General features: G+C 45.7%; 1 protein-coding gene across 8 annotated transcripts in view; it reads right to left on the minus strand.

Moving 5' to 3' along the window:
• Positions 1 to 850: 850 nt before the first annotated feature.
• RIN2 (Ras and Rab interactor 2) overlaps positions 851 to 16,407 on the minus strand; it is a 226,994-nt gene continuing 211,437 nt past the window's right edge. For 4 of the 8 annotated variants that reach the window (XM_061207948.1, XM_061207945.1, XM_061207949.1 and 1 more), the window contains 3 exons: positions 14,916 to 15,047; positions 11,026 to 11,189; positions 6,422 to 8,236 (listed from right to left, as the gene is read on the minus strand). In XM_061207948.1, the coding sequence (XP_061063931.1) occupies positions 7,913 to 8,236; positions 11,026 to 11,189; positions 14,916 to 15,047 (620 nt within the window). In that variant the 3' untranslated portion in view covers positions 6,422 to 7,912. Of the gene's footprint in view, positions 928 to 1,155; positions 1,376 to 1,899; positions 1,966 to 3,588; positions 4,035 to 6,421; positions 8,237 to 11,025; positions 11,190 to 14,915; positions 15,048 to 16,407 lie in introns of those variants that run through there. The other 4 variants (XR_009703116.1, XR_009703114.1, XR_009703113.1 and 1 more) reach the window with 4 other exon arrangements.

Below are 16,407 nucleotides of genomic sequence, written 5' to 3' on the forward strand. Positions count from 1 at the left end.
GTAAACAAACCATAAAAATGGAAGCAATACTTAACTCCAAGAAAAACAAAAAGTTGTACAAAAAGGAAATACAAGTGCATTATAGTTTAGCTCTGAACAATATTTACGCTGCCATCATAATGAAAAACATGAATTTATCCAAAATGGTATATAATTATTTGGGGAGATTGGTGGAGAAGAATTGCATGTCTATGTATATGGTATAAGAAGATTAAATCCTCACCTTCCATAGTATGGACTCAGTAAATAATGTCTAATACTGGAAAAGAAATCAATAAGCAACAGTATAAGCATTTTTAAAAGAAATATGCAGATAAATAATGGCAGATGGAGCTGGAGGAGTTGTTTAGAGGGTGAGGCATCAGAAATGGGACTGGGGGACTTCCCTGGTGGTCCAGTGGTTAAGAATCCGCCTTCCAGTGTAGGGGATGGGAGTTCAATACCTGGTCGGGGAACTAAGATCCCACGTGCCACGGGGCAACTAAGCCCCCGCACCGCAACTACTGAGTCTGTGAGCTTAGAGCCCATGCGCCACAACTAGAGAGCCCGCACACTGCAACAGCAAGATCCCGCATGCCGCAACGAAGATCCCGCATGCCGCAACTAAGACCTGACACAGCCAAATAAATAAATAAATAAATAATTTTAAAAAAGGATTGTACATTAAGTGAAAAATATTTTTAAAAATAGAAATGGGATTGGGGGAGGGGACAGGAACTGCTGCTTCATTATACACCTGGGAATATTTGATGTGGTGTTTATTTTGTAAAAACAAATCCTCCCTTCCCCCCCGAAAAAGATAGAGCAAAACCACGTGCATGAAACAACACTGCAAGCATAGGAGGGTTCAGGATTGTTTGGAATCACTGTCCGGAGGAATGCAAGGGTTCTGCAGGGTCCACAGCACTTTCCCTTTGCAGCCGCTGCCTGCAAGTCCAAAGATGTTTTAAACAATTCACTCCTTAGTCACCAAGTATATTTTAATTACATCTCTCTTCCCTGCTTTTCAAAGTCGATGAGCAAAATGGCCCTGTAGATAATAGATTCTCAGGGAATGAAATGACTTTAAAAGAAAGTTGGCTGTCCTTTCAGAAAATAAAAAAGCCCATAAACTTCCAATATCACGTGCAGACAGTGTGACTAGTTAATTATCCAGACTACATGATGATGTCCCCGCACACACACGCACACACACACACACACACGTGTACACATGTGAGAGCAGCTGGCCCAGACAGAAAGAACCTTCTGACTCAGCTTCTGTTTGCCTCACATAGCTGGAGGTAGAAGAAGATGCCTGGCAAAATCACTGTATTTGTCTTCAACCCCACCTCATTTTCAGAGTCTTTCGCCCTACCTTTCAGGTCTCTTTTCCCTATAAAAGCAAGAAGAATAAATCATCATCAGATAAACACTTGTTTCCTGACATCTGCATTTTAAGCCTTTTGTGATCATGTAGGTGGTTTGAAGTGAGGTTATGCCTTTTTTTCAGTTAGCGTCACAAGCTCCATTCCTCCAGAGATCTAACAGCAGCAGCTTAAGTTTAATTGTATCAGCTGCACAAATGCCCTCAACCCAAATAGGCCTTGAACTAATACTGCTCAAACTGTAACGTGCACGTGGATCATCTGGGAATTTTGTTAAAATGCAGCTTCTGATTCAGTAGGTCTGGGAGGGTCCTGAGACTCTGATGAGCTCCTGGGAGATGCTATGCTTGGTCCATGGATTGCATTTTCAGCAGCAAAATCTTCAACTAGCTGTGAAATGAGATTTTGCAATTTGCCAAGTATTGTATTTCCACATGCCTGTGAAAAGCAGAAGCTTTCCAGTGTCTTAGCTAGTTCACGTGTATTTAATTTTGATTGGTTAAAGAGTCTTGGGCAGTTTATTTTTCTTTGCAATTTTTCATTCTTTCAGTTCATTGTCGATGCATTTCTGTTCTGTGCGTGATTGTGTATCAGTAGACTGAAGAAACAGAGTGAAAAAGATAAAATTGACTAAAACTGCAATCTGAGTCCATTCTCTCAAAATTTGTAGAACCGGCAGGAAAGAGGAAGCACAGACATCAGAGATAAGGAAAATCACATCAAATCACACCTTATTCTTTTTGGTAAAGCCTATTGTATTTAAGAGTAATCCAGTTAAATAATAGACATGTATATATAAATATCTAAATGAATAAATGAATGTAAAAAATAAAATTAAAAGAGGAAAAGCTGTGGCAATAATCACTGACTGTAGTTACACTTTTACTTAAGTAATCATTCCTTTCTGGGAAGTGCTACTGTAGCCACCCTCAGGGCAGAGCCGGTTCCTCCCAGGATGTCACTCTGGCAATCCCTGCAATCTCCCTCCCTCCTCCCTTTTCCTCCTCTTGGCATTAGTCACCACTGGCCACGGCCCTGCTGAGGCTATTGGCCAGTAGGGAACGCTGGGAATATCCTCCCAGTTCACACCTGTACTCCTCCATCACCACCATCATCAACAACAAAGTTAACGGATGGCATTCACTTTATTTTTAATCCTCCCACACTGGGCATCCCACCCCAATATATATATATATGTGTGTGTGTGTGTATATATATATATGTGTGTGTGTGTGTATATATATAAAATATATATATACATATATATACACACATATATAAACACATATAGTTAATATATATAATATATACATTAACACATATAGTTAATATATATAATATATACATTATATAGTTTATATATAATATATACATTGATATATAGTTAATATATATAATATATAGATATATAGTTAATATATATAATATATATTGATATATAGTTAATATATATAGTATATTGATATATAGTTAATATATATAATATAGTTAATATATATAATATATATTGATTTATATAGTTAATATATATAATATATATTGATATATATAGTTAATATATATAATATGTATATTGATATATATAGTTTATATACATTAAACCTTAGTACCTGTTATTGTCTTTCTTTTTTTCACAAGAAACTTGCCAGCAGATAAAAACGTGAATGGGTCAGTAGAAACAAACAACGGCGGTGGAAAATTTTCTTTCGAAGAAGTTGATTGTCTCATGATAATAGTGACAAATATTCAATGTGCTTGTGGAGTACTGGGTTCTAAGACGTCACATGGATTAATTCAGTGCCTTGCGGCTCTCAGAGAAGCCCAGAGGGAGGTGCCGTGAGCACCTCGGCCGGTAAGGGGCGCCTGTTTGAGAGTGTGCATGTGTGCGTTTTGTGGCTAGAGGAGTGGTTTTATGTGTGATGTGGTTTTATTTTATATGCACCGATAACTGTATTTTTCAGCTTCTTAAATCATTGCTAGTTAATTTGCTAGAACTGCACTCTCCCATATAGCAGCCACTGGTCACCCGTGGCTGCTGAGCATTTGACATCTGGCTACTGAGACGTGACATAAGTGCCCAACACACACAAGATTTTGGAGACGATGAAAAAAAATTAATGTAAAATACCTCTAATGTTTTAGATTGATTAATTGTTGAACTATTATATTTGGGATAGCATGGGTTAAATAATCAAATAGATTACTAATGGATTACTAAAATAAAATAAATTATTAGTAATACTGTAATATAGTGCTATTGATTTCACCCATTTGTTTTTCTTCTTTTTTTTAACGTGGCTACTAGAAAATTTAAAATCATCTATGTGGCTTGCTTCCTATTTCCATGGAACAGTGCCATGCTACAAGTACATTTTCCATGGTCTTTTGCTGAAATCAGCCGACTAAGGCCAAGAACCTGTAATTGATTAGGCGTTAGGGGCTGTAGACAAAGTCTTACCTCTCCCAGGTGTGTTTCTCTCCTAAGACCTGTGTCTTGATCTATCCTGGTATTTCTCAGCCCCGATTTCACAGTAGAATCACCTTGGAAGTTTCAGTACAAGTCGCTGCCTGGGTCCCACGTGCAGAGATTCTGATGGTCTGGGCAGCCTGGCCTTCGGGGTTTTAAAGGCCTGCAGGTGAGCTGAAGAAGCGGCCGAAGCTGAGAACCTGATGGGAATAGGACCAGCGGACACTGAGCCCTGGGGACAGAGCGGATGGGCGGGGTGTAGGTGGGGGCGCCTGGCTCACCCTGCATCTCCGGTAGAACTGGAGAAGCGCGTCGTGGACAGGTCCCAGGGAAAGGCCAGAGCCCGCCCAGCTCATTAAAACCTAAAACCTGCCCCCCAGGGTCCTGGGGGAGGGAAGGGAAGGAATGGAGCTAAATGGTGGGTGGGGGGGAACTGCCTTCAGCTGTGTAAGGTGATGTATTCCCCAGGGGCCCAAGAGCGGGCTGGTTGCAGAGGTGCTGTCACCTCTGGGGCCACGGGGGCTGAGAGATGCGGGCCAGGGAGGAAACCGTAGCCCCGAGCTGAGCCTGGCCTCTTCCCCGCTACCCGCCCACCCCAGCCACTGTTCCTCTCCCCGCCACGGGCCCTGAGCGCCTCCCCCTCCAGGCTGACAGAGTCCAGGATCCGCCACAGCAGATCTGCGTTTGGTAGAAGGAAATACTCAGATTCATTCTTATGATGATATTCTAAATGTCTATTACGTACAGAACTTCAGAATTCAGGCAACTTCTACTCTGGAAGTTTAGCTTATTAGCATCGAGAGACAAGAAGCTGTCCGGTCCCCGTCCCCCCACCCTCCAGTTCAATCGAAGCTGCGCCCCTGCACACGTGCCTGCTGGGTGGGGGTCTGAGGGCAGACCCTTGTTACTACTTTATTAAATGTATTGGCCCAGACCTTTCTGAATAATTTTTTATAAACTTCCCCTGCATACCTTCATGACAAAGTCAGTCCATGGGGGAAATGTTTGTGCCAAATGCCACCCATCCTTCCATGTTGGAGGGAAACATCTTTTTCAAATAAGAGCGTGTTCTCTGAGACAAGCACCAGATCTTCCTCCCTCCATCTCTTCTATTTTTTTTTATGATCCCTTTAGGATTCTGCCATGTTATGTGAATTTTCTCCTATTTCCAACTTGATCAGGGTTCCCTAATTGACCAACAACACATTTGGTCCCAAATTCACCATCACGAACATGGTTTGAAAAATGATGATTTTTAGGATTTTATCATCAGATACTGCCAGGCGATTAGAATACCCGTGTCCCATGTACGTAGCCCTTCCTCTCAGACTTTAGGGAGTAAGCAGGCAGTGCTGTTGATAATCATCAGAGTGCTGTCTCATTTCCAGTCTCTTAAAGATGGAGGTAAGAGATGCCTGGCAGACGTGAAGCCGCATTTATGAATGAAAGCATTCATGGTTGGGTTTCCTGCCTTCTGTGTTTCCTTACAGATCTAAAGTTGTAACTTCCACACGATACTGATCTACTCGAACAGTTTCTATTTCTATTCTGCGTCCCCGAGGAGAGAATATTTGGCACTGCCTATAACATTAAAAAAAAAAAAAAAAAAAGAAATCTTTTCCTCTGGCTGGCATTCAACTTTTATATTTTTAGATTTGGAAATACATTTTCCTCTCCCTCCACCCAGCATGTATATTTTTACTCTCCTCTTATTCCTTCCAAACTGCCCCAAAATCTGTTTCCTGGCAATTTGAGAAGTGAGAAATGTCGGCGTGGGGAAAAAAGTGAAGATGCATGTGAAGCTGTACTTTTAGCATGGAAACATTGCCCAACGACAAAACCAGGGGCTGTCTTGTGATGTTTTCTTCTGCTCACACTAGCATCCTTTTTTGATCTCACTGAAGTTTACTCCGGCTGTCTCCCATTCAGGCACAGTGACCCGCTTTAAGTCAGCAGTGTACTGATTTCGGAGGACAAGGAGAGCGTGATGACCTTAAACTACAGGGGCTGAATTGTCACTCTGAATTCATTGTAAATATGCAAAGCAGGCAGTCGGCTCAGCCACAGTTCTGATCTTTAAGCATCCATCCTACTGACGGGTTAGAAAGTTCGTTCAGTCAACAAGGACCTATCAAGCCATTGCCAAGCACCAGGAAGAGGCCAGCCTCTGCCGTGTTGATTTTGACACAGCCCTGAACTCTCAGCCGGGGCACTTCAGAGGTTACATAAAAAAAAAAAAAAAAGACCAGGGCGGGGTGTCTGCAGGGCTTTTCTGATTAGCTGTGATGTTCTCTGGGTCCAACTAAGCCAAGGACTGTCCCAGATCACACCAAATCCTTTCAGGTTAGAACACGACCTTTTCTTTCTGCTCCTGTCAGAACATGAGCTTGCTGAAAAAATTTCAACTTTTCTGTTTCCTCTCTATGGATTATCTAACCACAAACACTGGCGTGGGTTCCAGATTTACATAACATTCTCTGGTGCATAATCACATTCTGCTTCTCAAAGGAAAAAGACAACTGAAGAATATTTCAAGAATTATTTTCACACATGATTATCGTACAGTATTACAATGTATTATGTGCAAAATTCCATTAAAAAAATCATTTACAAAAGGAAGTACAACACAGTATGTGTTGAGGGTTCCACATGTACAGCAAAAGCTTAAAAAGGTACAAGGTACAAAGCCAACAAAATTAGATGACTACGCATCCTTACACAGTACAATAACATGTTTTTGTAACTACCTTTGTTACGTTGATACGAGATCCTCATCCTCCGTGCAAACCGCCCCCCCCCCCAGCCCCCGCCCAAACAGGTTTCGTAAAATAGAAATTTAACTTCGCCACACGTTCTACAACACAGATTGGCTTTTTGGTGCATTTGCAAATTCCTTTCCAAATGGCATTTATTTAACTCAGTGAAACTCACATTACGTGGTTTCTGCCCAAAATAATTTGATGCTGTTAGTTTTGATTTATGTGGAAAAGGAAAATAAAAAAGTGGTGTTCTTATTTTTTTTTTTCCTCGTGGGGTTTTCAAAATTGCTTCCGAAAGCAAATAACATGGGACGGATTTTGCAAATCTCACTGCATATTTACAGTATTTTCAGCATAGGTGGTTCCTTTTATCTCCTTTTCCCACTTCCTTCAAGGAGCCTGAACCAGCAGACTCCACCCCTTAGTCCTCTGTTAGAGTCTGTATTTCCCTCTCGACCTCTCTCTACATTCATTTCTTTCCTGATCCCCAGCATCACTTGGTGAAAACACAAAACAACGCGATACCACTGAGCGTGAACAAGGTAATAACAGTACATCGGATTTCCAAAGGCATTCTGTGGCCAGTGTCAGTAATACATCGCTGTAAGAAACCCAGCAGTCTCTCCCCACAAAGTTGCCCAAACATCCAGTTACAGAAGAGAGACTTTTAAAATGCAATACTCTCAAATCCAGCAAGAGATTTCTTTTTGCATATTAAATGTTAAAATCACATGCATAATTATAGAATATCTTAAAGTTACAAAAATATTTTAAAAACCAATCCTGACAGTTTACCTGCAACTGCTATAAAAATTTCTATGAAATATATAAAAACGCAAAGGCTCTTTGTAAAAAAAAAAAAAAAAAAGAAGAAAGGAAGGAAGGAAGGAAAGGATGGAGGCACCCACTGAACTGAGAGGTCCTTGATGCACCGCATCGGACAGTCTTGTCAAACGCCTGCTGTTGAACTCAAGAGAAGAGCTTGTACCTTAAATGTTTATTCAGTACGCATACATACACGTGAGCCAACCCAGTACCTGGCTGGGGGTAGGCAGCAAACGATCTCGGGACACCTGAACCATCAGATGCAGTTCTCCATCTCTGAAGGACGGATCCTACTGTTTCATGAACCTCAGCTACTGTGCTTGGGCGTCGTGGCTAAAGGTGCCCTTGGCCAAGTCGGCCTGTGGAGGGCTCCGTCACTGAACCGAGCGGTCCCCAAGGAGGTGACTGCTTTTCAAGCACAAGCACGTGGAAGCCAGAGGCCAGGTTCCTAACTCCCCTCTTTGGATGCACCACCGGGAAGCCTCGCGTGTCTCCTAGGAGGCGGTGAGCTCTTCTTCCCCGTTCTGGAAGATGACGCCGTAAGGATCCTTCTTGATGCGCTTGTAGACAAAGTGGAAGACGTGGGACTGTGGCCGGCTGTGCAGCTCAGCCTTGATTTTCTGAGGGTACGTGTCCTCTGCCAGCTGCTGCCACGTTTCGTCCACGAAGAGGAAGAGGCTGTACTCCTCGGGGTCGGCCACCTTGAACTTCTCGGCACAGAGCTGACACACGTCCTCCGTGGTGACGTAAGGCCTCACGAGGAGGGTCTTTCCCGTGCAGCCACTGTTGACGTCCTGGAATGCAACCCGGAGGTAATTCTGCAGGTGGAAAGAGAGGTGCAGGGGTGGCGTCAGAGGAGGAAGCGAGATGGCGCAGGTGAGCCGGGGGACGCCAGGGAAAGGCCTCATGGGTGAGCCTCGCCGGGACGTCCAGGGTCAGGACACGAGGCTCCCAAGTACAGGGAAATAGGCTGATGTGAAACAGGATAGTGGGACAACTGCATGGACTTTAATTCGTCCCCAACAGAAGCAGCAGGAGGAAGTCCATTCAGCCCTGCTCTCACCTTTCAGTCCCTCTCATAAAGCTGGGCTGACAAATCCCTGGTTAAGAGTGTCAACCAGATCTGACGCTGGGTTCGTTCCCAGCTTGAAAAACAAACCAAACGTCAGAAGAGCCAGGAGTCAGGAGCAGGAGACACGTTAACATACGTAGACACAAGAGCACACGCTCTATTCGCTTTGGACTCCTTTTTACGAAGCCTAAGCAGGGGCGATGGCGTTAGGCTGGACCACGAGATACTGCGGATGGTGGACCATCCTTCCCCTCCCCCACTGGCAATTTCACATGGTTCAACCCAACACAAGGTGGCTCTGAGTGCTGTGTGGGAAAGTCGGCAGGGGTTGTGGATTCTGTGAAAAGGCCTGGGAGATGCAGGGCGCATCTGGGTGCAGGGTGGTGCCGTGGAGATGGGGGCTGCAGGCTGGGGGGTGTTTGCAGGTCCCGGATCGCAAGCAGCACCAGGTGAGCGGCTTCACGGAGCAGAACAGACCCGGGGCCCGGACGAGGTGCAGGGCGTCCCAGGCTCCTGCCCGGCCCTCTGAGAGTCTGTGGCCCTGGGTCATTCTGCAGTTCTACTTCCTCAGGAGTGGGGTTACCAGATAAAATAGGGAATGCCCAGTTAAATCTGATTTTCAGACAGAAAACAAATACATCTTCCTTTTCAAAATCTGGCCGCCCTACTCAGGAGTAACGGGGAGTGGGGCTCTCTGCCGGGGGTCCTACACGGTTACCCTGAGGGTTTCCTCAGATGATAGAAAAGAGAGCTCTTGGGAAGGCCAGTGCACCCTGCACACGGATGATAACACCGACGCTCTTGAACTGGAACATTTCAGGGCACCTTTGGGTACACACATGCCCGGTTTCACCAACCCCTCCTCTCCCATACTGCCCCCTCAGCACATGGCCTGCACATGGTATGCATTTACTCACTGACTCCTAAAAAAAAACCTTGTGAAGGAGGCCTACACTATCCCTGTTTGACCAGTGAAGAAACTGAGGCACAGAGAGGTTAAGGAACTTGCCCAAGGCCACACAGCGAGTGAGTGGCAGGGCCAGCGTTCTGGTGTCTCGACCACTGAGGTGAGGTGTGCTGCCTCTCCAGCGTGAGCAGATGTGTGTGTCTGTGACCCTGACTTAGGAGTTCCAAGTGCAGCTTTGCTTCCTGGCTTTGGCTTCTACACCCAAACTGAGTGCTGACAATTCCCATCTTGGGTCTGTTCTTAGAAGATGTGCATCTCTGAGGTGAGTGAGGCCAGTGGGGAGGGGTGTGCACAAGGCGGGGACTCTGGGGGTTCTAGGTTAGAAGCTCCAGATGGAGAGAGGGGACCAGGGGAAGGGGCTAATGGCAGGTGGGGAGGTGGAAGGATGCGTTTTTATCCCTTCTTCTTTCTCTTCCTCCGTTCTTCTCCCCAGAGGCTGTGTGGCCTTAGGAACCCCCTCCCCAGATGGCCAACAGTCGCCACATTCCAAGGGCCTGCGGATGCTAAATCGCTTGACACGTGGACGGTTCTTCAACAATCCAAGGGGTGGGGGGCGCACAGGATGCCTTCTTGCTCCTTAGATTTATGCGCCTGGGAAGGAATTTCTGGGAACGCTCCTATCTTGGAGAAAACCTTGCTGACCTTGCCTTTCCACGATGGGCGGCTTTAAACCAAATGTACCTTTTGAGTGTTTTCAGAGCATTAAAAAGGTAAAAAGGGCAAGGAAGGTGAATCTGGACATGGAGCAAATCTGTCCTGCTTGGAAATTCACCACGTGGCACGTGGACACAAAGCACGGTCGGGGTTTACAATCCTGTGTGAAACTTTTGAAATATTATCTGAAGACATTTGCAGACTTACTCGTCATTTCATAGACTGTGAGCAAATCAAGAGTTCCTGTGTTGGGTCAAGATTTCTATAGCCTCAACCTGCCTCTCCTCTCTAGGAAGCAAGCTCTGTGGGAACCCCCCCTTCCCAGAGACCAGCTCAGGGGCACAGAAAATTCTGGAAGGGGATCCAGGCAGGACTTGGCCCAGATGCTCACTCTTCAACTCTGGCCCTGACCGGCTGCCAGAGCTGACGCTGCTGATGAGATGCTGGGGTCTTCTGTTTTGGGGGGTGGCGAGATGAAAAAGGAGAGGCGTCCCTCTTCTCAGAGGGACCAGGTCAAGTGCAGGGCCTCACACGGCTGCTTCCACCTCCCAGTCTCCCATCTGCCACCTGTGCTGAGAGCATCCTTCCTTCTGGCTTCCTGTGAGCTCAGGTGGTCAGTATCCACGCTGGACGTTCTGGAGGAAATCCTGCCCTAATTTGACTCTGTTTTCTTAAGGGCAGCAAAACTTGGGCCAAATCCACACACACACACACATATATATATTCTTTTAATTTAAGGAAAACAGAGAAGTGAAATAACATGGTCAGAGGGTGGTTTAAAATACCCCTCTTCCACCAGATGGTCCGACGAAGGGAGGCCCTCGGGTGCCCTGAGCTGCGTGCGCCATGAGCCAGCTCTGCTTCCCAAGGACAAAGGAAGCAGCAGGAGTCTGTCCCTACTGCCGGCCACGTACCTGAAAGTCATCCACTGAGGGGATGGTCCGGTTGGTGGTCCTCCGCTTGTGCCACTGCCTCAGGGTGTCCCTGGCCTCAGAGCTGAGCAGTCTCGCTGCCTGCTCTTCCTGGAAATTCTTTATCAGGGAAAGTGCTCCGTAGGCGCTGGTCAGGTAGTAGCCTCCTGGAAAGGGTGGAAAGAATGAGTTCTCCAGGGATTTACCAGTTGGACAACAGTTGGGGGACCACAGAGTTGGAGGTCCGGTTCGCCATTTTTTCCTTCTCTTCCACATGCATTTCCTTGAGGGACCACATGAGAGCACATCCTAACCCATCCATTCCTGCATCCGTCTCCATGGATGTACGGCTGACCCAGGCCTGGGCCACCGCCCGCGGAACTGTGGACCACGCCCTGCTTTCCCTGATGGAATTTCCATTCCAACGGGTGAGACACACAGAATCTCTATTATTTAAGCACAATTGTGAAAATGCTTTGCCAGAAAAGGTCGGGGTGCTGGGGCCTGATGCAGGTGGGGAGGCGGGTGAGGACGGCAGGGTCCACCTTTCTGATGCCAGAACCCTTTACTACAGGAATAGGAATCCACCTACTTCTGGCAGCACCTGCTTTGGGGCTTTTCCTTTAGGAATTACTCTTTTCTAAATTTTGAGTAAACTATACACTTTGAAAGGAATACACAATATACATGTGTGCTCATGATAATGTGGATTCTTCGAAATAACTTCTCCCTCCTGATTCCCTTTCTTACCCTTACCTGGGGACTCTCATAACACGACATGCAGGAAAGAGTAATTTACAAGGAAAAGCAAGTGATGCCCCTTTGACGGTGCATTTGGGAACGATGTCTATGTTTGGGGGAGTGTTAAAAAGATTTACAACACTCTGAGAAACATAAATGTGTTCACAGTTTGGTCCTAAACTATAATTAGGTGCCTTCCTGAAACTTGTAGGCTGTATGCTAGAGAAACACTAGGGGGCGCCCCAAACATTTATTACAAATTCCCTAATTGGGCACAGCACATCATCAATTGAGAGACATTCTTTGTCCAAATACCTATCGAATCTCCACCGTGAGCCAGGTGCAGAGCAGGGGTGGGTTTGTAAAAATAGAATCAGAGTCCCTGCTCTATAAATGTATTAAAGAAAACGGACATTGGCGATTTATTCATGCAGGGACCAGAAGTTAGTCGTGGTTTAATGAGTTTTGTCTGCAAGTATCTCTTTCACGGCCAAAGTATTTAGCTGCGAACACAAGACCCTGGAGAACTTTCTCTCTGGTCAACAGGTGACAACATTCAAGATGGCAACTGGTCCACCATCTAGGAAACGAGCTGAACGCCCCCCTGTGACTCATACTGAGAAAGAAACACACTTTTGTGGCTTTCAGGTCACTGGCAGAGATTTGGAGTACAGCGCTTTGAGTGGCTGATTTTTACTAAATATTTTCCCCATGAACAAATCACATGATTGAGTGGGAAACTCAGTAGTGTGGAATTTAAATGCCACACAGAGGATTTCAGGAGAAACCAATATGGACTTAATACTTAAGAGAGGCTTGTGGAGGTGTCAGGATTGGAGCTCGGACTTGGAGGGACCATGACAGTTGAGTTTGGGAGGGGACTGTTTCCTCTGAACGTCAAATTTTAGACTCCATGGCTCCAAGTTCAGGCCGCTATGGAGAAAACTCCAAATGCTGGAAGCACAAAACTGACCACACTTTGAAACATGTGGATGCAATTAGAGGAAGGTTTAAATTTCTGCAAAACTCTAACCCTGCCAGCAGGGCTGTGCACGTAAAAGGGATTCTATGACGCCTTTTCTGCAAATGAAACTACCTGCTTAAACAGCAGAAAACAGATGTGGGCTGCTGTCCCGCAAACCAAAGAGGGCTTTGGGCAGTAGGGCAGGATGCAGGGCTGGACCGGCAGTGCATCTCTGCTTGGCTGCCTCTGCCTCCCAGACTGCAGAGCTCCGGTCTGAGGGGCGGGCCTGGTCTGCAACCACGGCCGCCCGACGGGGCCGCCCTGCTCTCCCAGGAAGAAGGCAGAGAAACCAGGACACGGCTGAGTGGAGGCAGGCTCTACTGAAAACCCGAGCTTGCTGGCTGCGCTGTAGTTTTGCTAGCTGGGTCCTTGTCTCTCTCTGTGATTCCTGGAGTTGAGGACTGCCACCCGCCCATCTGTCACCGACACAGTGGCCAGGGCAGTGCCTCGCTCTGGGGAAACGATGGGAAAGGTGGCAGGAAGTGGCTGTCTCGACCCTCAGGCCACATGATGTAAGCGCATGTTTGTCCTAAGCGCACTCTGTCAGCAGCAGAATGGTAATTTTCTGAGGGAGACTGGCATGCCCTTCCCCCAAAGCCCCAAGAGTTCAGCACACTTTTTACTAGAATTAAACATGATTGAAGCTCAAAAAAATCCCAGATGCATATAAAATTATAATAATAATGCAGTGGAAGAAAGGAAAGCATGGGACAGAGACAGATGTATGTTTCCTCTTGGTCCCTGGACAGAGCCACATGCTTCTCCCCTCCTGGAAATCCCAGGGCAGAGCAGGGGAGGAATGTTCCAGGCAGGGTCTGGCCAGAGGGTCTGGCCTCAGCGTCGTGAATATTAATGAGGGGAGATAAATGGGGGAGAGGTAAAGGGATGGAGAGGCTCGTTCACAGGATGAAGACATTCATCACTGGTCCGGAGTCAGCGTTGTCCCTACACGGACGGAAGGGGGACCCTCAGGGCTCCCTGGAGGTCAGACACTCTGAACGAAAGCCAGGCACTGGGGACTTAGTGAACGAATGTACACACTCGGGGGTGACACTGCACTGCAGTTTCCTCCAGGGAAAATCCTGGGATGATGCATTCCCTGGGGAATCCCATCAGCACGTGGATGGACCTTTTTACTCAAGCCCAGACTAAAACTCACTGGAGAGAAAAAATATTATGCAATAATTCATCACTCAGGGTCTATCTGGGCTCCAACAGGGACACATGGAAATGGACCGTCAGGATGCACCAGGATGAATAGGCTCCGATCTGCTCCCCTTTAAGAAGACAAGGTCACACAAGAGTCCTAGTTATTCCAAGCCTGTGTGTCACAGTGACAAACACCCCAATTATTTCTGTGATAAATGTGTAAGGAGAGGAATTCCCGCGAAGACATGTGGATACAAGAAGGAGACTGAACGGACAAAGTAAATCGAAAGCAAACCGCCCAGATTTTACTCCTCTGTAGTTTTATGTTAATGATGAGCAGATTCTTTTTTTTAAATAGAAAAGGAAATTAATGCTGTTTTTGTCTTGAAAACCAAATTTAAAAAATAAAGATGAAAACAAAAGACAGGGCTTTGTCCGATTCGCTGACAGCGGGCGGTTGTGCCGGCAGTGGAATTATTCTCCAAAGAAAGTTTATAGCTTCCCCTTGGAATCAAAGAAACCATTTCTTCTAAAAAATTGCATTTATTCTACTGAACGGTATTTTTTATTGCACTTAACCAATCTGGGTGAAGTATAACTATGGCAGGGTTGCATTTTTTGTGTGTTTTTCTGACTTTTCCAAATTTTCTGCGATGAACATGTATTACTTTTGTAATCTGAAAAAAAGTCAGCACATTCTTATAAATGAACAAAATTAAAATGGCCGTTAACCCTGAAGATGTCAAAAAAGCACCCACAGAAGTGCCAAATGGGCCTGGGGTTTTATTTTGGGGGATGAAAATGTTTTGGAGCTGGAAAGAGGTGGAGGATTGCCCCCAATTGTGAATGTATTAAATGCTACTGAATTGTTCACTTTAAAATGGTAATTTTATGTCACGTGAACTTCAATTTAAAAAAAAAAGAAAATGAAACCGAAGAAAAGCACCCAGATCCTCCCACTTCTTCAAAAGCCTGTTACCTTCTCCGTGTAACAAGGATGGGTCCAGGAGTTCCATCATGTACTCAATCTCTGTGTCCAGTTCCAACATGTCACACTGGGCTATGACATAGGTCAGGACCGGTAAAAAGTCATCGGCTCCATACATCCTCCCTGGAGTAGGAAGAAAGGGGGAGACAGACGGGGATATTTTTATCAACATTTCTTCCTTTCATATCCTACTTGCTGCTTTTATTAGACAGCGAGGAGTCATGCTGGGGAAGTGAGCTATTCATAAAGAGAGATGGGTGTTTCTGGAATCCTACAGGGCCTGGGCCTCTGCCCACTGCCCAGTCAGAGACCAACCCTAACTCACAATTTCAGAATGAATGTCTGAGTCAATGAACACAGGATCATAGAAATCTCCCCATTTCCATGATTTGCATCAACCTACGCAATAGAATGTTGAAAGAGTTTAAAGAGTACTTTGAAAGAGTTTAAACTTTTTAGCAAGTGACACGATAAACCATTTGCGGAAGTGTCTACTTAATGCTGTTACTCCTTTGTGTCTTGTTTCCTGTTGCTTTCTGTGCAAAGTAATCAAAACTTAGTGACAGAACCAAACTCGAGCAAGGAATAACTTGTTCCTCCTCTGTCTTCAATGTGAGCTAAATGTACTCATTCAGTGTACATTGAATAGATATATACGATTAATATCTGGCAAAAAATGTTTAGTCTTTACTGCTACTTTTTATGACAATGCAGATTCTCAACTAGGGGTGATTTTGCCCCCCCCCACCCCCACCAGGGGAGTCTGGCTTTGTCTGGAGACATTTTTCATGGCATCTGGATGCCGATAAACTTCCTACAGGAAGAGAGATGGCCTCACAATGAAGAATTCTCTGGGTGTAATGTCATTAGTGCTGGGATTGAGAAACTGTGCCTGAGAAGAACAGAATCCTGTGCAGATATAATTTGGGGGACGTTTTACAAACGATTTCACGGACTCCAGAAAGTACATTTCTTGCGTGTGAAATATGCTTCAAACTGCAGAGGTGCCGTTCATCAGCATCACCAGCTCTGGAGCGCGTGTGTTAACGTCTCTGCCTAACAATGTGCAAAGTGCTTGCACACGGCAACCTCCTCCAGCCATGGGTAACAGAGCCTGTGTTTTCTCTCCGCTGCTTCTGCATCAAGCGATTACACTCAGAGGAAAAGTTGTGACCATCCACGGAATTAAAAAGGCTCACCCAAGACCTGGAGCACTGCAGGGCTCATCGCTACCCATGAATCGGGGTCACTCCTGCACCTACAAGAAGCAGCGCAGGGGAAACCCGAGGGCTGACTTATGTGAATTCCTACTGCACTGCATCAGTTTGGAGCAAAGAAGGGAGAGCCAATGAAATGGCTATGATGAAGCCACATTATAGCTGAATGCTCCAAGTTTCTGACAGATGCTGTAAATCACCGACACAAACCCTCACTGGCCAAAATGTAGTAACAACAGGAATAATCATAAATATTTCCACCATGC

This window comes from Eubalaena glacialis, chromosome 13, assembly GCF_028564815.1.
Source record: "Eubalaena glacialis isolate mEubGla1 chromosome 13, mEubGla1.1.hap2.+ XY, whole genome shotgun sequence".
NCBI classification, from domain to species: Eukaryota; Metazoa; Chordata; class Mammalia; order Artiodactyla; family Balaenidae; genus Eubalaena; species Eubalaena glacialis.